At 42.3% G+C, this 27,360-nt stretch overlaps 1 protein-coding gene across 1 annotated transcript; it reads right to left on the bottom strand.

Annotated features, from left to right (window-relative positions):
* Positions 1-661: 661 nt before the first annotated feature.
* Positions 662-26,117, bottom strand: cpa6 (carboxypeptidase A6). Its single transcript, XM_010885868.3, has 11 exons — positions 25,951-26,117; positions 19,698-19,773; positions 14,405-14,529; positions 12,636-12,750; positions 8,036-8,137; positions 7,801-7,905; positions 5,637-5,747; positions 4,922-5,012; positions 2,625-2,827; positions 2,413-2,497; positions 662-2,276 (listed from the first exon to the last, which is right to left on the bottom strand). Exons 1-11 carry the CDS (start codon positions 26,064-26,066, stop codon positions 2,047-2,049), a joined length of 1,359 nt encoding a protein of 452 aa, XP_010884170.1. The 5' UTR covers positions 26,067-26,117; the 3' UTR covers positions 662-2,046.
* Between the last annotated feature and the right edge of the window lie 1,243 nt (positions 26,118-27,360).

Here is a 27,360-nt window from a genome sequence, read left to right as displayed (position 1 = left end):
CCATATTTATTATGGTGGGACTATTAAATATACAGTCAATCGCAAAGTTTGACAAGGAACTGTGAGTATCCACACACTGTATGATCATAGGTGTTTATGCACATGTTAACTAAGGCGTGCTGGGTTGGAGATCAAACAACTGACGTTTGCTCTGTGGAGCTGTGAACACCCCACCAAAGTCCTGCATCAGGGGTAGCCATCCTAAAGAAACGCAACCCAAAAGGCCCTATAATTACCATGTTTCTTTGGGGGGGGTTGTTCTTCTTCATGAACGAAACACTCCTGTGTTTCTACTCCATTATACAGAGTGTAGCTAGCGTTGTAGATGTGATTTTGAAGAAACCATTGCACCTGCTTTTTTCCTTGATCTGCAATCTAGCCGTGTGTTTCACCAAAGGGACAGTGATATTGAACTCATGAAAGGGAGCAATGATGTTGTTTACTTGTAGAGAAATGAAAGGCCACCCAAAACCACGGCATCAGCAGAAAGGAGCTCTGTGAAAGAGAGTAGCTGAACACCACTTGAAGCTAAAAGCAGTTATTTTCTCACTGACTAAGTGCCACCATTAAAAGTGGCCCTATCTCCCGCACCAGTTCTTAATCAGTCGATTAAATGTAGAAATAGAATGTAATAACAGGAAGGTAATTAGTCTTTCATTTTGAACGGAAAGGGAAGTCCACTGACAGTTCTAAATCTGCCAATATCGAAGATGACCATCTCTCTCTGTGGCCCCTGCTGGGTTTCTTGGTACAATGAATGGCCCTTCACATCCACACTGGAGGCAAGAGGGAGAATCCCACATCATGTACACCTGTCCCACACACGCAGTCTCTCACACTCACACGGGACGTCCACCGAAGAGACGGATAAAACATTCACTATAAGGACCATTCTTCGTTAGACATTTAGTGTTGTGATCAAGGTTGTTTTTGGGGCGATGAGGCTCAGGCAGGACGGAAAATAAGGTTAGAGGGAGAAAGAACTCATCCGATGTCAAGTCGCCGTAGTCATCCCCATGACACTGGAACGGTAATCATCCACATTTATTATTCGCGTTAACAGGGGGAGGGGCAGGTGTCATGACAACTGTGTGCGTGAATACATTCCGATTGGATTTAAATGGGTAATGTATGAGTAAGCCATCGCAGAACGGAAACATAGCACGCTCGGTCATGTTAGGGTGAATTATTAATGACAGAGCGAGCCTTCCTGGGAGAAATGCATGACCACTAGTTTATTTCTTCGGGAATTACATCCGCGGACAGTCCTCGATTAAAACTACACAGTTTAAGAAGATTGAACCAATATGGTTTGTTACCCATCAAATAAACCATTGTAACCATATGGCAGCTCCACCGCAATTATTACAATACCTAATAATACTGTGTTAACAAGTGCATTGTTATTTCACTTTGTCTGTTTGTTTTTATCGCAATGATTGCAAAACATTCGTTACGTGATTACAACGTAAAAAAGGAATAACGTTTATTAAATGTCAGTACATTTCGTGCATACTTTCTATCAAAAGTAAACATTTCTTGATGCTAAAATAATATTTTTTAGACTCTCGCTTAGCAGTGAGAAAATAAGATCTGTTTCTGAACTGTTTCTCATTGGTCCTGGGGTTAGGGTCCGTCTTTAAACCCAGTCATACAGCACTTGACCGTGGGGGAAGAGAAAGATGTGAGGACTGCTGTTGATCATGTTCCAGGCTGAAAAGCTTTCAATAATTAAACCAGCAAGTCCTGGAGTTTGGGGTTGAAATGAAGTGCAGTGAAAGGCAACATCAGTTTGTTCAAAACAGGATTCAAGTGCTAATGTGCACATGAACCAGTTGTTGACAGCACCAGGTGCAGGTTGGTTCTAATCTGATTAATACATTTGAAACCACGTTCAAGTGCCACCTCTAACATGCAGATATAAAATGGAGTTTGAACAGTCTTAGAGAGACGGACTGCATGATACATGTGACTTCATCCTTTTTTCACAACAACCCGCCCATAGTTATTCTCTAGCAGATGCAGAGATAAATGTGTGTGTATATCTCAGAGGTATGGATATCTCTCCCTGTCCAGCTGAAGCATCCCGATCTCACACTTTTTAAGTAAGCCTGTCGCGATGGTCTTCACTGCCCTCGTGGTCTCTGTGCAGGTTGGGTTGATCTGAGCCTCTGGTAACAGGAAGCCAAAGTAGCCTTTGTCCCGCAGCTCAAAGGCAAAGGCATACTGGATCCCATTCCTGTAAGCCCAGTCCATGGAGCTGCCGGAGCTGACATCTGTCAGAGCAACATCCCACAGGTGAACAGAAATAAGGTGTATGAATTTGTGTGTGGGTTTTTTTTTTTTCTTCCAGATTGAAAGAAATGTAGTGATTTCAGGTGCTTTGTTAAGACACGGTAAGGTGTTACTCACAGAGCGTGGTGGATGCGGGCCCGTAGCGGTACCTCACCCCGTAGGCTGAGTACAGAGCCGTCACGGCGTCATGGGCTGCGGACTCCTGCAACAGAGCGGACCGCCGACATATTACATTCACATTACAACGCACCCAAGTCTAGCTTGAGTCGCAACTTGAGTCGCAACCGATCGCTCGATCGACCTTGGTCACAAATGCGGCCCCCCCTCACCACACAGTCGAAGTTGGGGATGGTGGCGTATTTGTAGGAGTAGGGGTAGAGCAGCATCTGGGCGTAGGCGTGGATGGATATGTAGGCCTTGACGCGCTTCTTGTGCTTCCGCAGGAACTTGGCGACCGCCTTGACTTCTGGTTCGGACTCGGGGAACGGCCCGCAATACGTGTCGTCGCAGGGGTGGGAGGACGCCCCCTCTTCTGTGCAGGGGGGGGGGGATAATTGAGAGATACGTAATTAAGAGACTGCGATGGTTTACATTGTCATACTATTTTTACTGAGTATTGTATTACAGGATATTGTGTTTTCTTGCTTCCTTATTTGGATGTATTTGGTGTTTCTCTGGTGTTTCTCTGGGTGATCTCCCCTGCCGTTGGATAGATGACAAAATAGTACATGGCCAGTGAGAGGTAGAACAGAAGAAACCCCCCAGGGACATACCTTGTTTTTTTTCCACATTGCCTGAGACATTTAGTTCTCCATTTAATATGTTCTTAGGACGAAATGTCCGACTGTAGCCTGCCTACCAATATCTCCCTCTGTCTCTCTCTCTTGTTCTGACAAACTAGTCTCTCTCTCGTCCCCTCTCTCTGAAAAGCAAGTCACTCTCTCACCTCCGTTCAAACAACACTCTCTCTTTCTCCACAAACCTATGGCAAACTATACATTACACAGTACGTGCCCTTGAATGATGTATATTAGTAATCCAGAAATGACGAGAATTTGGCACGAAACCTGCCGGCTGACAAGACTGAGCATGATCTGAGACATGAAGAAGCAGCACCTCAAAACCACAGACAAATTAAAATTAGCATATGCAAATCCAACGGAGAATGAGCCATGTCTATATATTGTATAAACAAGGTGATAAACAATATTCCAAATTAATTAACTGATTATATTTACATGGTAAATTATCTCTGGCATTCTCCAACCTTGAGAGTCTAAAGATAGTCTTCAGTAAGCATTTACTTATTACCCAGCCTATAATATAGGGCCTAGTTTCAGGCTAGGGCCCGGAGTTTTCCCCTTGTCAGCACATGGTCCGGGAATGCTCTGATCTGAGACTCGGCAATACATGGTTCAGCTAATCACCTCCACCGCACAAACTGAATGATTTGTTTCCACGCTCCCAATCTGTGCTTTAGTTACGATGACAAATCCCAACGGCTAACCTGAGTCCTGTCATTATGTAGCTGTCGAAGGCGTCGGCTCCTATAATGACGGGTCTGTGTTTGGACCAAGGCCGTGTTTAACACCGCAGGGTGTTTCAACAACCCGTTCCCGCAGTTAGAGCCAGGCAGCACTTCTGTTACATTTAATATGCACTTCAACGTCCGCTCTTGGGTATTTTGTCATTTGTATTTCACTGGCCTGACCACGAGAAGGAAGACACTGCGCTGCCATGGATTCATAGCAGAGAGGCAAGGCGGAAACCATAAGAGCATAAGAGTTGGCCAAAAAAAAAGAATTGGATGAACCTGATGAGTTCAGGAACAATGTTTCTATGGACAAAGGAGTGAGAAGTGGAATATTTTGAGGCCCTTTTTTGTCTGTCGAGAAACTCATTTCACATTGGGTGTTTCCGGTACAAGTGGTAACCTGTGGAGGAGTGTCGACCAGTGAAGGACAACACAGTAGCTGCGTGCATCTCTTCTATCCCAAGAGCGTCTGTGGAATCTAATTTAGAAGATGCAAGCACTGGGGTCAGAGAATTCCTGATGGGTCGTGTCAGACAGGCACGACACCCACCATCTATGATTGTTCTGGCATTTTCTGTCGTCATAGCGAGCCATCGACATTTGCGAAAAATTATTTTGTCGACATTTAATTTAATCTCTGAGTAATGTAGCCAATTGACAACACTCAAATTGTCAAATGGTCGGTAAAAACTCCAGCCTCTATATTCACATCTGCTGCATTAGTCTATCTGCTGCAATACAAACCAGGATCTCATACAAGACCTCAGAGTGTCAAATGCTCAAAGGCTATCTCCCTCTTTCCCTACTTCTCCCACTGTCCTGGCCAAAAATATCCATCCGTTCTAATTCCAGATTCCAATTACTGAATAAAACAGGCCTCTCTCCCTGAGCGATGAATTAGCAGACACCCCCAAGAGGAACCACAGAAACCATATCAAACTAGCCTGTCATCACTAGGCAAACATTAAATCCACGGGCTTACACTAATCAAGCTGGCAGAGTCCCCCCCCCACCCACCCACCCACCAGGAGGATGTGGAGACCAGGGTGCTGAGAGAGGACACCCTCCATAAAGGAGAGGTTAAAGACCCACCACACCACTTGACTTTCCAGTTCCTGTTGGCATCGACACCTCTGCAGTGGTACTTGGCGTTTCTGGACCGGGTTTTCCTCCAGAAACGGTCCTGGAGACAAAATATTTAACGCATGCAACTTAGCGCCAGTCAAAATACATTGATAATGTAGCGACTACATAATATATTCATAAAATGTCTCCTAAAATTGGCAGAGAGAGAGAGAGAGAGAGAGAGAGACAGGAACAGAAAGAGAGACGGATGGATCAATTGAGAGCAACAGAAACAGAGAGATAGAGGGCTATAGGGACTGAAACAGAGAGATAGAGGGCTATAGGGACTGAAACAGAGAGATAGAGAAACAGAGGGCTATAGGGACTGAAACAGAGAGATAGAGAAACAGAGGGCTATAGGGACTGAAACAGAGCAAGATGGAGACAGAAGGCTATAGGGACTGAAACAGAAAGATAGAGGGCTATAGGGACTGAAACAGAGCGAGATGGAGACAGAGGGCTATAGGGACTGAAACAGAAAGATAGAGGGCTATAGGGACTGAAACAGAGCGAGATGGAGACAGAGGGCTATAGGGACTGAAACAGAGCGAGATGGAGACAGAGGGCTATAGAGAGACAGGCAGAGAGATAGAGATATAGAGAGATAGAGAGGGGGGGGATATAGAGACTGAAACAGAGAGAGAATGAGACAGGGGGTAGGGGGATAGCGTGTTGTAGCTACCGTAGTCCAGCTGAAGTGATATCCATCCACATTGAAGACAGGCATAATGAAGAAGTTGAGCTGGTTCATCAGTCTTCTCATCACAGAGTCATACTGGTAGGAATGGAGAGCCTGCCACCACAACAACAACAGGTTAATACAGACCTGTTGATAGGTAGCAGCTCAACGAATCCCATACGTAGCAGTTCTGTTTCACAAGTCCAAAACCTTTTCATGGATGTTGTAGAATGTTGTTTGGGATCAGAGTGGAGTTGAGTGGGATTGGAGAGATTGCCGAAAAAACTGTTGTCGAAGCGATCCCAATAATATTAATAAGATTAAATCCTGCTATTTTGCACACAAAAAAATCCCTTCAATTTAGGAGGCTTTGGAAGAGGCTAGAGGGCTCTTGCCTGTTGTATTTGTTTTGGTTCTTCATGTTTTTTCTGTTTTTAATTTATACATTTATTGTCTCTTTGGTTTAGTTCTGTTTTCCCAAAGCCTGCATTTCTGTTTATATGTTGTACTTTGCTGCCCCTGTGTGAATAAAAAAGTATTTGAAACAGTAACAGTGGTCAGAGGAAAATATGTAAGAGAAAATGTTCAGAGAAACAGTGTTCAGAGAAACAGTGTTCAGAGAAACAGTAATCAGAGTAACAGTGTTCAGAGAAACAGTGATCAGAGTAACAGTAATCAGAGTAACAGTGTTCAGAGAAACAGTAATCAGAGAAACAGTGTTCAGAGAAACTGTGATCAGAGTAACAGTGTTCAGAGTAACAGTGTTCAGAGAAACAGTGTTCAGAGGCAACTGGGACTGAACACCCTGTATCATGTGAGATACAAAGAAAAGGTTAATGACTCATCCAGTCAGGTTCCAGAGGGGGATTGAAGCAGGCAGATGGCTGTGGGTTAATACCTGCTCAGTATCACGGCTCAGGTTAATCTGTGTGGAGGAAAAGCTCTGCACCAACATGAGATATCTGGTCTCCATGAGATATCAGTAAGTTACTTAGACAGTCCGTTCCATTGCACGGCTCTACCCTTGTCCAACTCCGGGTGCCTCTCAACACTCATCTTGAACACACTCTGGAGAGTTATGTAATCCCTCCGCTGGACGTGGCCCTGATATCTTCGGACAGGGTTCAGGTCCTAAAGGCATGACATTCCGGACGGGGCCTGGGTTGATATGAGGTGCCCTGATTGGCTCCAGCCAGGGAGTGGCTACAGAGTAATCATGCCCTGGTTGGGAGGCCAACCCCCGGGAGGGTCATCAATGCCCCAAGCCCCAGTTCAGTGATGCATATATTGACCCTGTGTCTGGAGCCTTCTCACAGATGGTCAAATGTGGTTAAACAGGTCGACCAAACTCTCTGTGGTCACTAAAGACCCCATGGCCCTGATGGTTAGAGTAGGTTTGTTAACCCCCGTTGACCAGGCAGAATATCTGACCTCACCCTCAAATCACTGCCCAATCAGCCTCATCTTCCAACTGTCTGGTTAATCCCCTCTACAACCCTGTAAGACAACGACAGGGTGCCTGTTGGTTATGAGCGTTGGCTGAATTACGCAAATGTAATAGTGTAAAATGCGAGTATATAAGTGTGTGTGTGTGTGTGTGTACAGTGCGTATTTGTGCGTGCGTGTGTCTGGGAGTGTGACGCTGGAAATGCTTCGATGTGACTAAACATCTGCTTTAAACCTTGTTTGAATCTCGGAACAGCCAGGTTCAGGCCCTGCGAACTGCCTGCCAACGTTGTTCAGCAACACTCTTACAGATGTTCACCGTTGACAAATGACAAGGCAGGGTGACGGATGATTGACAACGTTGCTGAGGCAGAGATTGGTCAGCCGAGACAGACGGAATGCAGCGGTTCCCCCAGCTGTTACGCTGAAGGCATTACCACAGCACATAGTTTAAAGATATTCAGCCCGTGAAACAGCTCACTAATATATTCAACTGACCGCATTGAAATACATCTAAAGGTTAAAACACAACAAATAACAACTTCAGATACAGTAAAAGTGTAGAAGGTGCTTAACATATTAGTACATTATATTTCTCAGCATTTTGATCATATTCGGAAACATCTGGGTAGGTGAAAGTTGAAAAGCTGGCCCTTTGAAGCAAGACAGAGGAACAACAGAACAGACACTGGAGGGGTTGAGGAAGTCCAAAGGTACTGACCTCTTTGACAAACCACTGGCAGAAGGCAGGTCCAATCCACTCTCTGGCATGAACCCCACAGTCTATCCACACAACCTTCTTATGGGGCCGTGTCCTCTTTCCTAGCTGGCAGGACAGGACACCAGTCACTCGACCAACGTAGAATCAGTGTGTGTCTGTGTGGGTCTGTGGGCGTGTGTCTGTCTGTGTGTGTCTGTCTGTGTGTGTCTGTCTGTGTGCTCTCCCACACTCCTACCTGAAGCACATAGAGGGGCCTGCCCTCGTACGACCTCCCTATGGAGAACATGTCCACCAGGTGAGGATGGGTTCTGTTCATCTTAAACATCCAGCTCTGGATCTAAAAAGGGAAACACACACACACAGCTGTTACAGTGGGAAACACACCATTAGACTTAGACAATAATACGCCAACAGGATAACGGGATATCAGCACCAGATCATACTCTATCACGGTGATAACACTTGACCCTCAGATCATACTCTATCACGGTGATAACACTTGACCCTCAGATCATACTCTATCAATGTGATAACACTTGACCCTCAGATCATACTCTATCAATATGATAACACTTGACCCTCAGATCATACTCTATCACCGTGATAACACTTGACCCTCAGATCATACTCTATCACCGTGATAACACTTGACCCTCAGATCATACTCTATCACAGTGATAACACTTGACCCTCAGATCATACTCTATCACAGTGATAACACTTGACCCTCAGATCATACTCTATCAATGTGATAACACTTGACCCTCAGATCATACTCTATCACCGTGATAACACTTGACCCTCAGATCATAGTCTATCACAGTGATCACACTTGACCCTCAGACCATACTCTAGCACCGGGAAATAACTTATTTCATGGCCAGCAGAACATCAGTAACTCGTTGTTCTCATTCCATGGGCAACCGAAACACACACAGACACCCGCATGCTCACAAACCATTATGGTGATTTACCCAGACTGAACTTCCACCTCTATGAAATGGCCATGTTGAACACAGATGTTACAGACCAGGAGAATAAAGGGATGTTTCTCAACCCATTTGTAAAGGATCACCATGGAACACAACATGACCATATTTCCTTTTGTAAAGACGCATCAGCAATGTGAATCATTGAGCACTGATGTGCATGCGTGCGTGTGTGTTTGTTACAGTTTTTTACAATCACTTTGGCACTAATTTCAGAACCTTGATGTCATTTTTCAAAACTCTAGACACAAAACTCAAAACGGTCATCACTTGTAACACAGGCTGTCCAATGTTCAAAACATTGCATTGTGCAATCATATCTTTAAAGAAATCTTGCACTTGCACAATCATTGGTTCAAAAAACACATTTATTGTGAAATACCATTGAAACATTAATTTAGATCACCCACACACAAGCAACCGATAGTTTCACTATGTCATTGTTCGTACAGTCATTAAATATTGTAGAACAAAATAGGTGATACAAGTTTCATTATGGTACTACATGTACATTTAATTCCCTGTAAAAGTACTGCAGTAGTAGAGAGAATACTACAGACAAAGTTGAACCATTGAACAAAATCTGAAGTATATTGATGAAAAACAATACAGTACAATCACATAGGTTTCTTTGAATCAAAGCAAAGTATTTAGCTACGAAATAGAAAAGAAAAGACAGTACTGTAAAACATCAAATGCAGTGTTCCTCAACTTACTTGTTTGTACTGTAAAAAGCAAAACATAGGAGTGATGTACTTCTACATTTTCATCAACTCTGTCTTGTGGATTTGGCCACAGGTTCTCATCTACATCACAATGGATGTTTTCATTAGCCAAACATTTTGGAAAGAACCTTCGGGTTGGCATGGCGAATCCAGGCCTGACACTGGTCTGCCATGATATCATTGCATGCGTCATCCATGGCCTGGAGAAGAGTGATTTGTTCATGAGGGCGCCTATCATAAACCTTCCATCTACATGTGGAGAAAAATTCCTCAATGGGGTTAAGGAAAGGAGAGTATGGGGGTAAATACAGGGTGGTAAATTGGGCATGGGCCTGAAACCATGCTTGCACCATATGAGCATGTTGGAACCTGACATTATCCCACACAATCTACAGACCTGATCGAGCTCATCAAGGAAGGTTACAAGGAGAGCTGCATTATATGATCCAATACGAGGTCTGCATCCCACCACACCATCTTCTGATATAGCCGCACACATTGTAATGTTGGCCCCACGTTGTCCAGGTACTTGGATGGTTGCCCGCTGGCCAATGAAATTCCGACCTCTCCTCCTTGTCTTGGCCAGGTTACAGATTTTTACAATCACTTTGGCACTAATTTCAGAACCTTGACGTCATTTTTCAAAACTCTAGACACAAAACTCACAACCAATGATCAAAATGCAAATTTTTCAAAACTCTAACATGAAATAGTAGTTGAAATAGTAGTGCTTTGATGTTAAGTTGTGTCATATTGAACAGGTGATTTTTGTTTAATGAACAAATTATCTTAGTTGTATGTGTATTGTATCCAAGCAATTGAAAAAAGTGTTAGAGTTTTGAAAAATGTGCGTTTTGATCATTGGTTGTGAGTTTTTTGTCTAGAGTTTTGAAAAATGACGTCAAGGTTCTGAAATTAGTGCCAAAGTGATTGTAAAAAACTGTAGTGTGTGGTTTGTGTAAGTGAGAGACTGTGTTTAGAGCGATGTAACAATAGGTGAAGGTTGGCTGAAATGTTCCCTGGTTCTTCTTGTCTCACGGTGGAATGCATGCAGTCCCTGGCTGAAATGTTCCCTGGTTCTTCTTGTCTCACGGTGGAATGCATGCAGTCCCTGGCTGAAATGTTCCCTGGCACTGGAGCAGATTTATGTTTCAAGAGGCTGGATGCAAATGTCCACATTTCAAAGACTCGTAGTTCAAGTGGGAAAATAAAGAGCCAAGAGCTGTGTGTCTGTGTTAAAAAGTGTGTGTGTGTCTGTGTTAAAAAGTGTGTGTGCGTCTGTATTAAAAAGTGTGTGTGTGTGTCTGTATTAAAAAGTGTGTGTGTGTCTGTATTAAAAAGTGTGTGTGTGTCTGTGTTAAAAAGTGTGTGCGTGTCTGTATTAAAAAGTGTGTGTGTGTCTGTGTTAAAAAGTGTGTGTGTGTGTGTGAATTAAAAAGTGTGTGTGTGTCTGTATTAAAAAGTCTGTGTGTGTGTTTATATTAAAAAGTGTGTGTGTGTCTGTATTAAAAAGTGTGTGTGTGTCTGTATTAAAAAGTGTGTGTGTGTCTGTGTTAAAAAGTGTGTGTGTGTCTGTATTAAAAAGTGTGTGTGTGTCTGTATTAAAAAGTGTGTGTGTGTCTGTCTGTATAAAAAGTGTGTGTGTGTCTGTATTAAAAAGTGTGTGTGTGTCTGTATTAAAAAGTGTGTGTGTGTCTGTATTAAAAAGTGTGTGTGTGTCTGTGTTAAAAAGTGTGTGTGTGTCTGTATTAAAAAGTGTGTGTGTGTGTCTGTATTAAAAAGTGTGTGTGTGTCTGTATTAAAAAGTGTGTGTGTCTGTATTAATGTGTATGTGTGTCTGTATTAAAAAGTGTGTGTGTGTCTGTGTTAAAAAGTGTGTGTGTGTCTGTGTGCGCAAAAAAACCTAGGCAGTTTATTGCTGTCTACGTGATATGGTAAATGTACAGTTTTTCTCAATTGCTGAGATACTTTTAATGTCCCCATTACCTTCAGAGTCCCCATTTGAACCTAATGAGCACAACAGTCTTCTTTGTTTGCAAAACAATGTCAATGCTAAGAGCATTTCTGCGAAAGGGTAAACACAACTCTCTACTAAAAATGTAAAACTCAGCTGAGTAAATAATGTTGAATGAAATGAAAACATTTGGTCAAAGCAGATACAAACTACTCCTTCTTCTACACATATACAAAACCTCTTTGCACAATTGTTCAGTAAGCAATCAATTCTTACTCATGCATAAAAGATGTAATCTATGAGTTGTAATCTATGAGCAAGAATGGACCAAGCAAGGCTAAGGGAAGGGGGGTACAGACGCCTGGTGGAGGAGTGTCTCAAAGTGGAATGAGAAGGACTAGAGTTTTAGAGGAAATTTGTGCAATAATTATTGACCATGTAATTAATCTTGGCCTTCACCTGAGAATAGGAAGTGGATCCCAGCACAATTTCAGCTGATCAGCTGTGGCGTCAATAGTAGGAAATATTCAGGAATGACAGTAGGTATGACAATACTATACAACACTGTATATTGTGCAATAAATGCTATATTTAAAATATATTTTAGAAATTGATTTGTCAGCTTGGTGTATTTTATTTTCTGTATATACAGCATTTGTGAAGAACAAAACGGAAAGGGTACCAAACTGTAAAGCTTTGTGTTTCTGAATATTGATGCTCTACAGTGACATTATGCATTTGTCATCTTTGGTAAAATCATTTTAGTGGTTCAAGTTATTCCAACCAATCATTACCCATTCTGTGATACTGTAATGTGCTTACATTGCTTTTATTGGACAAACTGTAATCACAGGAGCAACAAATGGGCCACACATATAAAAGAGTGTTAACCATGCTTGGGTATATTGATACTTAGTAGTAGTTAGTATTTATTGGGCCATTGTGTTATGATTGACTATGATTGATTTATAATTTGTCATGAGATGAGAAGTGCAGAATTTTTTATATTACGTATTTCATGACTTTGCAGTTTAAATTTGTCATTCTGGCCAACTGTGTCTTTCGTCTGTCAACTGTTGAAAACGATAATTCTGCCCAACACAAGTGCTCAAGTAATAGCGAAAAACTGTTAGATACAGTGAGCATGAGCATGTTCCTCCTTCCTACCTCCTCCAGAGAGTGATACACCTCGTAGTCATAAAGACATTCAGACCTCCTCTTGCGAGAAGACTGATGCCTCTCCTGCTTTTCAACTTCATCCTGGAGGTTTGATATGAACACCCTGTGGGGAGGGAGGGAGAGGAAGAGGTGTGTGAGTGTGACGAGTCCAGAGTGTCACAGTGAACACTTCCTGGGCACACTGTTTCTTAAATGCAACCAAACCAGGAAAACAATGCATGTCCTTGGTGTTTCAGAAAACTACAAACCCAGTAATATTTCAGTTTCAGATAATGACATACTCAATATGATTTCAGTTTCAGAGAATTGCAACCCCAATACTACAGCCCAACAAGATATGAGTGAAATTGATCTTCCTCTGATAATATGTTTGCCTTCATAATGGAGAAATAAAAGCAGGGAGAGTAGAGAATTTGCCCTTGTGTGGAGAAACAGATGGCATCCCGTGCTTCCAAACAGCTCACATATTCTTTCAACCTCTGGAATGTTACGCTGTCCACAAAATGAGAATGTAATACAGTATTTACTGACCCCATTCTTGATGAAACCATGCACATTTGACATTCTTTGAGAACATGTATTTTGTCTTTGCAAACTACAAATAAATCGGTACCGCTGTCAAAGAGCTAACAATGTCTACAGGACAAGAACAGAGGAGACAGTACACAGTAATAAGTGGTTCAGAGCATGACATTTCATGAAGCCCTCCACACAATTGTATTTTCCCGAGCTGAGTTAACAACCTGCCATATGAAACCATCAATCATAGCAATTTACTCCTCTAATACAAACTATCCCCCAAAAGTTCTTAGACTGTAAATATTGAAACCTCACCAACCTGACACTGTCTGATTTGGCCGGCCAGACTTTACATGGGAAATATAAACACATGACAGATGAAAGAGAGAGAGAGAGAGAGAGAGAGAGAGAGAAGGAAAGTGAGCATGTAGAAGAGTAGAAAGTCCTCCCTGAGGGTAGGGATGACAATGGAGTTCTATCAGGCTGTGGCTGCTTTGATAAACTCCCTCATTTGAACGTTGATTGTGATGATTGATGGGCAGAAAAGATGAAAGGGCTGGTTTAGAGTTAACAGGATAGGAGCCCCTGTGTCTGTATGTGTCTGCACGCACAAATATGTCCCAACAAAGATAGTAGAGCTGGAAAGGTTTGTCCGTATAAATTCCAGTTCAAGGGTTTGGTTTAGGATTAGGTTCAAGGGTTAGTTTTATGGAGAAATATTTGGGCATAATGTTAGAATTGTAGTTACTTTTAGGTTCAGGCACTACCAGTTTGGTTTAGGGGTTAGGTTTATGTTAAGTTTAGGTTATTGAATTTAAGTTTAGGATTATGGTCAGGTTATGCCAAGGGTTAGGATTATGTTCAGGGTATTTCTGAGTCATGGTTAGCAGTCAGGTCCCCAGAAGGATAGAAAGACAAATGTGTGTGTGAGGCATGTCTACATGTACAGTATATATGCATGTGTGTCTGTACATGCCTTGAAGAGGGGAAAAAAGGCCCTCATTTGCACATGTTGTGCTGTGAGAGGATTCTCGCATGTGCAAACAATATTGTGACCGGGGAAATCCAGGCACCTCTCGACACTCTTTGGGGAACAGATGTTCTTCTTCCTGTGGGGGGGCTGATGGGTTAACGATGGGGGGTGGGGAGGGACAGGAGGTGGGGAGTGGATCTGGTGGTGTTATGGTATGGCCTTTCACGGTTTGGGGTGAAACACACCGTAGTCTGTGTGCCCTTACTTAAAATGTATGTGTTCCTTCTGGAGGCGTGCACGTAGCCCGCGAGTGTTGTTCTGTCTCACGTGCACGTCCACGGTGGTGTTGTGTCGGATGAGAGAGGCACTGTTGGGTTGCCACAGGTCCACCTGGTAGAGAACCGAGAGAGACTAAGATGGAATCACACCCTCCCACACGCAGGCACACACACAACCAATCATAAAGACAGATACTGACTTAGTTATAGTGGAATATTACACACACACAACCAATCATAAAGACAGATACTGACTTAGTTATAGTGGAATATTACACACACACAACCAATCATAAAGACAGATACTGACTTAGTTATAGTGGAATATTACACACACACAACCAATCATAAAGACAGATACTGACTTAGTTATAGTGGAATATTACACACACACAACCAATCATAAAGACAGATAGTGACTTAGTTATAGTGGAATATTACGCACACACAACCAATCATAAAGACAGATACTGACTTAGTTATAGTGGAATATTACACACACACAACCAATCATAAAGACTGATACTGACTTAGTTATAGTGGAATATTACACACACACAACCAATCATAAAGACAGATACTGACTTAGTTATAGTGGAATATTACACACACACAACCAATCATAAAGACAGACACTGACTTAGTTATAGTGGAATATTACACACACACAACCAATCATAAAGACAGATACTGACTTAGTTATAGTGGAATATTACACACACACAACCAATCATAAAGACAGATACTGACTTAGTTATAGTGGAATATTACACACACACAACCAATCATAAAGACAGATACTGACTTAGTTATAGTGGAATATTACACACACACAACCAATCATAAAGACAGACACTGACTTAGTTATAGTGGAATATTACACTCACACAACCAATCATAAAGACAGATACTGACTTAGTTATAGTGGAATATTACACACACACAACCAATCATAAAGACAGACACTGACTTAGTTATAGTGGAATATTACACACACACAACCAAAAACAGACACTGAGTTAATTATAGTGCATTAACACACACAACCAAGCACAAAAATAGACATTGACTAATTTATTGTGGAATACAACACACACAACCAAACATAAAAACACATACTGACTTAGTTATAGTGAAATAAAACACCCACACACACACAAACAAGCACAAAAATACACACCACAAACGTATATACATATAAACAACATACTCTCGTCACCTTGACGACCTTGGCTTGCTTGATGATCACACAGTTCTGAATGTTACAGTGACTCTTGCCGTAGCTCCCTAGCTACTGTTAAACAGTACAAAAGCTTCCATACGGGAAGATGGACAGTAGCAAAGCTTTAACATTCAAGGTTTGTCCTCCGCAGCACATTCTGACCTGGACTCTAGATCAATATAATGTCTCAGGGCTTCATGGCCTTGTAGAGCCCGTCAATACTGCGCTCAGAGTGAGTGAAAGATCAAAAGGCCCTTTTTAACGTCCCAGTCAAGACATCCCTCTGCCTTCCACAACCTTCACACTGCTGTTTGACCCCAGGTTAACAGGAAGGCCTTATCTTTCAGCTCCTGCCAAGAAATAGGCATAGCTCTGTTGGTTGGTGTGGGTATAACCTACCTTATTAGCCGGCTATTATCAGCCAAAATACACACAGATTTCCTGACACAGAACTAACCAATAAAGCTCAACAAAAGATTGTATTTATGGATAATTCCAGTCATGCTCCGAAATACAGCTTGTTTCGGAGGATGAATCAGTGAGTCAGTGATTTGCTTCGATGGGCTTGAGCTACAAGGGCTTAAAAGAAATGGCCCAAATCAGAAAGTTCTGGTGTCCTCAGCTTTAATCTGCAACTCCAAGGAAACATAAATGGCCACATTTGCAATTTATGGCCGTATTAAGGGCCAAAAGCCCAATTGTTATTGTAAATGTTTCCCCCTCGTACTATTTTTGTTGGCCTTACCCACGCCCAAGCATCAGATAACATGATCCAATCCAAACAAGGACCTTAAATGCCCAAGCGGTGCTTTTGAATAATCCTTTACTGATCCCTATTGATGGATTCCTTAGCTCTATTAGGAACTGGGATCCAAGTGGATTAGATTTTCAATCACCTGATTGTTTATGTGACTTCTCTGTTTTATTGCAGTTATATTGTCATTTTGGTTCTTGATAATACTGGCATGGAGCAAAGGAGGCTAGCGGGAGATTAGTCTGGAGACATAATGTGGAAACATACTGTAGAGATTAGTCTGGAGACATACTGTAGAAATGTTGGCTTCAACACAAGGTAGCCCAGGTGGAATTGTTTCAGTGTGTTTGCAGTTCTGGAGACGTTAGACAAATCTGTAGTTTGACACACATCCCATGAGAGTCTTACCATCAACAATACAAAGGGCCCAGAACAGAGCAGACAATACTGTGTTGTCTTCTACCTAAATTATGTCATACATTCCTACCCAAAGGGTGGTGTTTCTTTCTGGACTGGCATGTTCCTGTTAACATGTGTTTGTGTAGCTGAGGAGTGGGACTTTGGCACTGTGGACGGTACGGCGCGGCGATGCTAATAAAGACACGTCTCAGCGGCAGCTGTCCAAACAGTAGCCATCATCTCCAGGGTTTTTGACCCACTATCCATCCTCGGCTAACGACTCAGACCAGACCAACACCCAAAGGGAGGAACCACAAAACCGCCTCTGCTTATTGAGCCATCATTACAATGAATCAGAACTTTTTGGTTCAGTTCACTTTGTCCCCTCTCTGAGACAACGATTCTGGTAGTTAGGACAGTTCAGCTTTGGCTTGGACATTTATAGATATTTGGACCTAGCCAAGAATAACTATACCAACCCAGACGTTTCTCAACAGAACAGACACATCTAAAACTCTTCCAAATTGCCCATGATTAAACACAGGCCAATACAGGCAGACTTCAAGCCAACAAAATATTGGCTTACTTTAACAATCACTGATCAATAATTCCACTATTAGTGGTCAAGGGTAGTCCATTGCTACAGAATGGGTTTGGAATACAGCCCAGTGCACTTTAAGCAAAAACTCAATATTTCCCCAATATCTCTATAAATAAAGCATATAAATGCCTGAGAAAACCAGTCTGTTAAAACAAATCCGCCCAGCGTTGCTTCCCTTTCTGAAATCAGCAAATGTTTTCATCTAAACTTTGACCATCAAGTTTGTTCACTGATCAAGTTCCGTCTTCATGTCCGTGCTTCGCTAATAGCATAAGTTCTGCTGGGAGTGGATCTTCAATGGGGAAAATGAATGAATGCAGGAAGGTCACAGGGTTCCTGGCATTGCTATGTAATTGTTCCCAAATGGGACCGGGAATGTCACAAGCCACAGGAGGACCCAGCTCAATTCAATAGTTTCTAGGCAACGTTTGGATCTCAGAGTGGAGAAAAGCATAATTATGTTGATCCAGCTAGGGTTTCTGTGGGCCCACAGGCAGTGCCATTTAGCCAATCACAATTTTGAAGTAGTGAAACAGGCAATTTTTCGATGAATGCATCCATTTTATTTAGGGCCTGTAGCAATTCTTCATTCATTTATTGTGGCCACTAGATGGCTGTAATTTACAGAACAACAGTACAGAAAACATACATTTGATTATGAGACACGCTCCCATTCTTTTTTTGATCCGTGCCAGGCTGCCCTGGTCTGCTAATCGACCAAGCCCTGTGGAGGCCGTGCCCAGGAGCACAGATCTCACTGGCAAATTGGTCAGTTGTCTAACATCTGCACTGGCTCTGATTGCTCCCCAACACACAGGACCTCCAACCCAGATCTTTTTGGCCTTTTTTTTTTAAACTCAGCTTCATTTTACCAGCTGTGTATGACTAAGAACCCATTCTTATTTTCAACAACCTTGGAGGAATTTGACCACTAGACTACCCTGCCGCCCCCAAAACATTTACCACTTTAAACGATGGAAGCCCTCCTTGTCCACAGTAACACTGGTGTCAATGAGGTTGAGTTCTCATTCCATTTCTATGTTTTAGACAGGATGCCCACTTCATTTCTTTTTTCCCCACTAGTATTTATTTTTGAGGCTCTGAAAAATATGTGTAAAGATCTGATATTATTGGACATAAATTTCAAATTGTCAAAACAATACAGAACAGAACAATTCATCTTGCCATCGTGAACAACATCTGCTTCTCGGCAAAATTGTCTGGCACACTAATGGTTTAATGGTAAACAGTGAATGTTTTATCATGGCCGATTTTCACTCTCTCATAAAGCTGCAGTATTGATTTCTCTCAGCTACCCGAAACTAATTCCAAACATCCCTCCAAATTATGGAAAGATAAAGAGATTCACTCTCTCCCTCATCATTTCAGATCGCCCGGCTCAGTGAAGTGGAACAGAAACTAGCATGGGCTGTGTGTGGTCGGCTCCGTGTATCAGTCTCTCCGTCTCAGGGAAGATTGCCCACGCATGGCCACCCACCCCTCATCTCCCTGTCTCCGTCCCCGGATCTCTGTCACTCCACCACCAGGCCAGAGAGGGATGATTTCATGACACACCTGCTCTGTGACTGGCGGCTGAGTGTCCTGTGACAACTGGGACCATGTGCAGATGTGAGAGGCGTTTAACACACAGTGAGGGCTCCTAGTGTCACCGCCAAGTCTGGTGGGTTCAGACAGTTCGGATTTCGGATGAGGGTCGGGATGGAACCAATTCCAATGCGTACTGTCGGAACCGATGCGGGGACTTTGGAATTCACACGGTCAATGAGGACTTTTTTCAGACAAAGAACGTTCAGGTTGAGCCACAACATTGTTTGGGCATGAAGCTGAATTCACTGGCTTATAGTCAAGGGCATAAGAGCAGGGGGGTGCATGTCCCCCCCAGTGTTACAAAACAGGTACTGTAGGTACATCAGCTACTCAACAAACGAGCCCATCAGCTAGCTTGACGGTACAAAAATATCAGTGTAGTTTAGATGAATTCAATTTAGCTGGCTACACAAGTTACGGTGAATATGTCTTCATTGGTAGATTCGGCCTGATGAGGCCTATCAGATATGTCTGAGAGAAACAGCTCCACCTGCATTATTCAGCGTGATCTCCCAGGTCTTGCAATTCACGTTGTTTCTGGTAAATATGATCATCAGTACGGTCAGTATCTCTGACTACCTGGAGAGTCCTTAGAAAGCCACGGTGTCATAATCTCCAGAGATAATGACTGGAGTTATTCATGAACATAAGTGTGTGTGCATGTGTTCGTGCGTGTGTGTGACAGAAAAGAATTACCTTGATGTTTCCCAGGAGATTTCTGAGCACCTGAACTTCCTCTTTGTTGATGGGAGTTATCCTGAAGACCTGGTCACTGGAAAACAGAGGGAAGCGGTTAAAGTAACTGCCCAGTGTACCCAGATGTCCAGAAAACCTAACCTAAAACATGAATGGCAGCCACTGATTATGCAGCTCCGGAAAAAATGAAGAGACCACTGCACCTTTTCCTTTCCATTCCAAAAAAGGTCAAAAAGGGTTTGGTTCTGAAGCTACTAACTAACCCATGTGATCCTCCAACCCGAACTGTCAGTGAGTAGATATAATCTTTCCCCAACACACACCAAAGTCAGGATGAAAAACAGATTTAAAATGACTTCACTGAAAGCACACGACTCCCGGGCGACGTTTCTTAGCCGTTCAGTCGGGAACCGATGCATTCTTTCGATTGCGCATCTGGAGAATGACACTTAATTGCAATAGATGTTCCAGCCCGGATCAGGGAAGGCCTGTTTCCTGTGTTAGTGAGGGGGATGGGATGGATGACAGAGGGCAGAACGACTGGTCTGAACGTTCATTTGGAAAAATGCCGTCGTGCGTTTTAGTTTCCGCCCATTGACACAGGCAAGAATCAGTCTTACTGTAGCGTTTACATCCTCGAAGATCCAAACACTAACTCATGACCTACGAGGACAACACGTTAACGTCATTTGAATTCGGTCCTTTCCATACGTACGTGAGGTCGGTAAATCAAAAAGGTCAATAATAAGATTTAGCTTTTATTTTACCAAAGGTCACTTATTCAAAGGTGAAACATCGGACAATGTGCCCTTGAGCAAGGTGTTGAAAACCTAATGTGGGTCACTCTTGTAAAGAGCAACGGCTAAATGACTCACATTATTTATTGATAGCAATGATCTGTAGAAAATTAAACGTGACCAATAAAAAACATTAATTGTCACGATCTAACAGTATTTAGCACCAGTTACAGAGACCGAATTGAAATTGATTACAAGGCTGCTGCACTTCTGACGCACATTTCCTCAGCAGCTACGCTGCGCATCTTCCGATCAATGACAGCCAGATTACGTCACATGTGCTATTTCAGTTCGCCCACATTAGTGAACTAGGCCTGGTCAACAGCCTGAGACATCGATAACGAAATTAGACAAAAACTGACGTGCACATCTGCAGTAGAAAGGTCGGGATCTGGGCTCCCACTACGATGTGAGACTTTAATGCGTCGAGTTAGAGTCAGACGGTTTCCTGAATTGGAAAGATGATGTTCTCCCCATTGTTCTGCATTCATAAAGACATGGCGTCGACCCCCTCCTTGTGACACAGGCCAGGGAGGCGGAGTACATGCGGTTGTACCGTGTTGAGGATGGGGCCTACAGGGTCTCTGGTCAGGCAGAAGGCCTGATCCATCTACAGTCTGCACCCTCGTAGGGTCTTCAGGGCTCGAGCACACTTCACAGTGAAGAGAGGAGTCTTCACCAAAGTCACAGATCTTTGCGCCGATCATTCATTTATTACATCATGTTTTTGTTTGTATTTCCGTTGATTAAAATCTCTTTAAGTTCTTATCTGTAAAACTGGGAGAAATAAGGGTAAAATACATTGTGTCTGTTTGTCATTTTATAGTGAAAAGGGACTGTAATCAAGGTGAACTGGCCTCTAAGAGCTGATGAAATTTCACTTTAGTCAGGGCCGGATTACCAAACAGACAGGCAGGGCAAATGTCCCGGGGCCCCTAACTTCCAACATGTTTGTAATTAGTAGGTCAAGGGGCCCTGAACTTCCAACATGTTTACAATGAATGGGTCAAGGGGCCCCCAGATAGCATATGATAGACAGCATAGAAATGTATGAAATCTCCTATAAAACAGATGTTTCACCCTGCACTACGAAATATGTTAAGATTTAGGTATTAGGCCCCCCCCTCCAGTTTGGTAAAATGATACGAGTACCAAGTGGCTTACGTAAAAATGTAAAGCCTTGATACTGATTATGAAACATCTCAAAAATAAATATGACTTGATTAAATACAATAGGGGGCAACCACTACTCATGACTTAACTGTGAAGCCCTGGCAACCCATGAAAACATGGGAAAGATTAAGTAAATGTTGCTCCATGGGGCCTGTCAAACCCGATTCAGATCTGCGTATCACTGGTTCTGAATTTCTCGTAATCATAGAATATCAAGGCAATCCTCGGATAAACGTACTCAAATAAATATACTTTAACGATACCATCATAAAGAAAACAGCATCATAAGGCGGGAAAATTATTCTACCGGGCCCACCAGTATTTCCTCGTGTTTGACTAACTAAACCCATCTCAACTTTAAGCTATCTGGTTTCATGGTCTGGCTTTTGTATTTCTCCACACTGTGAATCAGCTCAACAACCTTGCACATATCATACTGCAAAGCATTGCATCGGAACACATGTATGTCCCCCATTAAGATAAAATTGGAAATTAAACAATTAACACTTTCATAACATTAACCATTATGAACAGCTTAAAGCAGTGAAGTGTAGTTGATTGGCTGGCAACTGTTATTGGCTTGTTAAACAAAGCATATTTTGAAAACAGAAAAACAGAGAAACCGAATGCATGTGTTTGAATGTTTTTGTAGTTTACGTAACTGCCAAACCATATTCCCTTTATGGCGCCATTAAAATAAATTTAATACGGATTGTTGTTCTTTCTACCCATTTTATGAAACATGCAGTCCTTGTTCTTTATAACAACAAATTCGTACAAATTAACATATTATATGAATAGCCAGGATGTGAAATAGCAAGTGAAATGCCAGTTTTGGCTTTAAATCTAGTGGCAGAAATTGCACACATTTCTGAAGTGACTAATGGGGATATTAAATAGTTTAACTATCATTTATTATACAAATGGGACTCAACACTTGTGACAAATGCTTGTTAAGCGCTATCCAAACTTTGAACATTGATTATTTTAACAAATCAAAATAAGGGAATAAGGGAAGAAACATACTGAAACCTTTAGCAACCACAATGAAGAAACATACTGAAACCTTTAGCGACCACAATTAATAAACATACTGAAATCTTTAATAACCACAATGAAGAAACATACTGAAACCTTTAGCAACCAAACGTGTACTTATATGATCTCTCTCCAACACTTAACCCTAAAAGGACAATAAATGACTAATTAACTAATACCCACTTAATACCCACAATAACTTTCTTTCTGTAATGAAACAAAAACAATTCCATTAGGGTTTTCCATCTGTCCCTGCATGGGATCAGTGTTCTTGTTCCAGGTAGATACATTTTTTATTTGAGGTATAACTATTTTGGGTTCAAGATAGAACCTGGTTAAACCAAACATGGAACAAAATAAATAAGTTCCCCCGCAGGGACAGCTGAAAACCCCTAATGGACCACTTTTATGGGGGCAAACGCTATTTATCTCTTATTCAATCACACTTTTATTTTTCAACTGGTCTTTCAAACTGTGACACACAGGATGTTGTAAACCCCCCCCCCCAGAACAGAGGCAGACCCGGGCCACTATAGGGATGAGAGAGTGAAAAAGAACATAAGGATGAGAGAGTGAGAAGGAATGTAGGGATGAGAGAGTGAGAAAGAACATAAGGATGAGAGAGTGAGAAAGAACATAGGGATGAGAGAGTGAGAAAGAACATAGGGATGAGAGAGTGAGAAAGAACATAAGGATGAGAGAGTGAGAAAGAACATAGGGATGAGAGAGTGAGAAAGAACATAGGGATGAGAGAGTGAGAAAGAACAGAAGGATGAGAGAGTGAGAAGGAATGTAGGGATGAGAGAGTGAGAAAGAACATAAGGATGAGAGAGTGAGAAGGAATGTAGGGATGAGAGAGTGAGAAAGAACATAAGGATGAGAGAGTGAGAAAGAACATAGGGATGAGAGAGTGAGAAAGAACATAGGGATGAGAGAGTGAGAAAGAACAGAAGGATGAGAGAGTGAGAAGGAATGTAGGGATGAGAGAGTGAAAAAGAACATAAGGATGAGAGAGTGAGAAGGAATGTAGGGATGAGAGAGTGAGAAAGAACATAAGGATGAGAGAGTGAGAAAGAACATAGGGATGAGAGAGTGAGAAAGAACATAGGGATGAGAGAGTGAGAAAGAACATAAGGATGAGAGAGTGAGAAGGAATGTAGGGATGAGAGAGTGAGAAAGAACATAGGGATGAGAGAGTGAGAAGGAACAAAGGATCATCACAGCCCACCCCAATAAATACCAACAGCCTGGACACATGGCAATGGGCCGTCTGGATGCCACTCCAAGTTTAGGCATTGACCAAAACCCTGCGTCAGGCGCTATGTCAGGTGTAGCTCTTTTCTTTCAGTTTATTTTCTACTTCAAATCTGAGCCGAACGGCCTATTGTTTTTCTATACATTGTGACTGTTCTTTTCAATAATAATGACGTTACCCCTTTGTCACATCTGGGCTACACTGACATCATACAACAAAAGTTCACCCAATACACTTTTTCCTCAAATGTTTTTTATTTGTTTACAAACATCTATTTGTCTCCAAAATGGACCCAACTTTTATTGGTCCCAGATACCAAGAGCCTCAGTCATCACTGTGAGCACTCCCTTAACACTGTGTCTCAGTTTGTCTTTACAGCCTGCTGTGTCGCGCCCGCTTGTCTTTCTTGGCCCAGACTGTCAATCTGACTGCTCACTCAGCTCGCTCTATGACAGGAACCATCTAACTGAGCCTTTGGCACTCTGAGAGATGGTCTTTTTCTGTACTCCTTTGACTACCGAGACAAGTTCTGTTCTCCTGGCCCCACTCCATCAACCTTCAGTATAGCCACATCTGTGTGTCCAATTCTTGATGGAGCAGGGCCATGCAGTGCTTCATTACATAGAAATCTGACTAATACACTATATGTACCCCACTTCTAACATAAACTATACTTAACACTTATACATTTTCTGTCCTTCTCTATCTGCCTTAACTGTACATTTAGTACTGCCATTTGTCCTGCATTTGCATTTATTGCACATTCATACAGTCCACTTGTAATACACATATCCTTAATAGGTGTACATTTTCTGCCCTCATCTATTTGCACTTCTGGTTAGATGCTAACTGCATTTCGTTGTACTATACTAGTACTTGTTCTATGACAATAAAGTTTAATACAATCTAATTTAATCTAATTAGATTGTTGTCAGCCAAAAGGCTTTTTTCAAAAAATAATGATAGTTACCAATAGTAAACTAAAAATAATCAGAACAACAGACAACAACAGAGGCCTTCAAATCCTTAAAACTTAGGGGCTGATTGTGCAATTTCTCCACAGAGTAGAACCAAGTGGAAGAACACTCACGAATGGGATTCTGGACAGAACACAGGTCCCCGCAGTACCTGGGTTGGGACTCTGATTACTTCTCCTCGGTTTCCCACCTTTGCTAAAGTGTGTGTCATCTGTACTGAGCCGCTGGGGTTTGACTGGGATGCAGGGGCTGCATCCAAAACAAGAAAACGAGTTGTGCTGAAGGCCAGGGGCCAGGACCACGTCCCACTGAGCCTACCAGAAAGACCCCAAAAGCTCTAACATGATGCATATAGGAGAGATCTCCATCGCCTCTGACATCCCCCCCCTGAAGAATTGCCCAAAGTACTTTGAAGTGTTCCTCAACTTGTTCCTCAACGTGCCTCTGGGCTCCAAAATCGCCCCCATGTGACCTATGCACCTTGACCCGAATTCTGTGGATCCCGTAACACCAACAAGGCTGGACGGAGACCCCAGAGAATAGTGTCTCAGGTCCATGTTCACCCCCACTGCCTGGGAGCAATGCTCAGCTGCTGCACTGCTAACTCGCAAGGATGTAGGGGAGCTGCTGGGAGAGCTTATCTTAGTGACAAAACACTACACAGGAGAACCTTCACCCCATCGGGGCATTTTGGTGTCCCGTTTGCCTTTTATACACAGGAGAAAACAAAGTCGAAACATTGTGGTATGTCCCCAGAGGGAAACACTTCATTACCGTAGGAGAGAACACTGCGATTTGCTTTGAGCAATTTGTCTTTCAGCAGGGAATGAGAGGAGCGAGAAACGATTGTATTGATCTGCAGAATTGTTTTTAGTAGGTCTACTTAAGACAGAGATCAACCCTTCTGCTGTTACTCAAAAGGGTTCAATGTAGTCTTTAACGTGAATGAGAGCTGGTAGGGCTCAACTTGCTAACCCAATCAGTTACAAGGATGAATGAGAATCCACACTTACCCTGCATAGCGGTTATTGTAGAGGTACGCAGCAACGGGACATAGCACGTTACTGAGGATAATCACACAGCCCAGTAAAACCAAGGCATGCAATGGGCATCTGAGGTCCACTGCCATCCCGAGCGATTTCTCGCGCCCGAAGATGATATCTCTGCGGATCAACTCTGTTCAGCAATAGAAACTTTAAGTATAATGTCTGATGGGTCTTTGGTGCGTTCTGCGCACTGTCCCGTTGCGGCTCTGACGAATGCACGGAAGAGCGACGGAGGTGCGAAAGTCGTTCAACTGGCAACGGGGAGTCATTTAGCCACCTCTTTGAAGCCCCAGTGGGATTTCTATCCCGTTCTTTTTCAAATGTGCAGGATTTGTGTCACGTGACCCGCTGTGTGACGGGATGGTAACTGGATCCATACACCGTCTGGATATGGGAAGAAGCATGTATACCGGTATTTAAACCGATAACATTGTTAAGTTCGGTATACGGTGAAGATGTCCTCTGCCTCTTCATATGATAGAAGATAATTCTTAATTTGAACTGAAAGTAATTATTGCCTCGACGAGTTTTTGTAACTTTGGAATACGATTTCTCACCATTTAATAGTATTTATCTTATAGGCCTATAGATTGAAACATATTTGTCTCTGAGACCCCTTTTTAGATTGGTGAATACATACTGTAGACTCAACAATGTTGTTTTCTTCTTTCTATAACATTTATAATTTTTTATTATTTTAGCAGGTAAGCTGACTGAAAATGTACTTTTCTTTATATAATCTTTCATCTGTATTGTATAGTGTACCATAAGAATCTGTAGCCTACTCTTAGTTTCTTGTTGTAACTTTTTAAAAGAAAAGGCCTTCAACTTTTTACTCAGGTCTCTATGCAGTTTTAGGTTTAATTGAAAAATAATCAATGGTAAAATAAAAATATATGAATAGATTTAAAAATAATGATACTACCTACCATACACTGAATAACCCATGGTTACCCTATACTAAATACCCTATAGTTACCCTATTCTAAATACCCCATAGTTACCCTATACTAAATACCCCATAGTTACCCTATACTAAATACCCCATAGTTACCCTATACTAAATACCCAATTGTTACCTACATACCCTATAAGAAGTACCATCTATTTCTTTGGATCCCAACATTTCAGTGTGGATTTCTGAATGTATGTATTACACTCTAAGCTTATATCATGGACCCCATGGGCCAAATCTGTTGACTCTGATGCTGTTCTTGTGGTTGGTAGAAATAATTGTATTTTAAACAAAATACCCCCTGCAGTACCTCCGACCACGTTTCAAGACCCCCAACTGTATTCCAACCCAGGGCTACATTCAACCAAGGCCTCATTAATATATCTGTTTCCATGCAACAGTTTTGACTGCAGAGACTGCAT

This window comes from Esox lucius, chromosome 21 (assembly GCF_011004845.1).
Source record: "Esox lucius isolate fEsoLuc1 chromosome 21, fEsoLuc1.pri, whole genome shotgun sequence".
NCBI lineage: Eukaryota > Metazoa > Chordata > Actinopteri > Esociformes > Esocidae > Esox > Esox lucius.
This window is presented reverse-complemented; position numbering and strand designations above follow the sequence as displayed.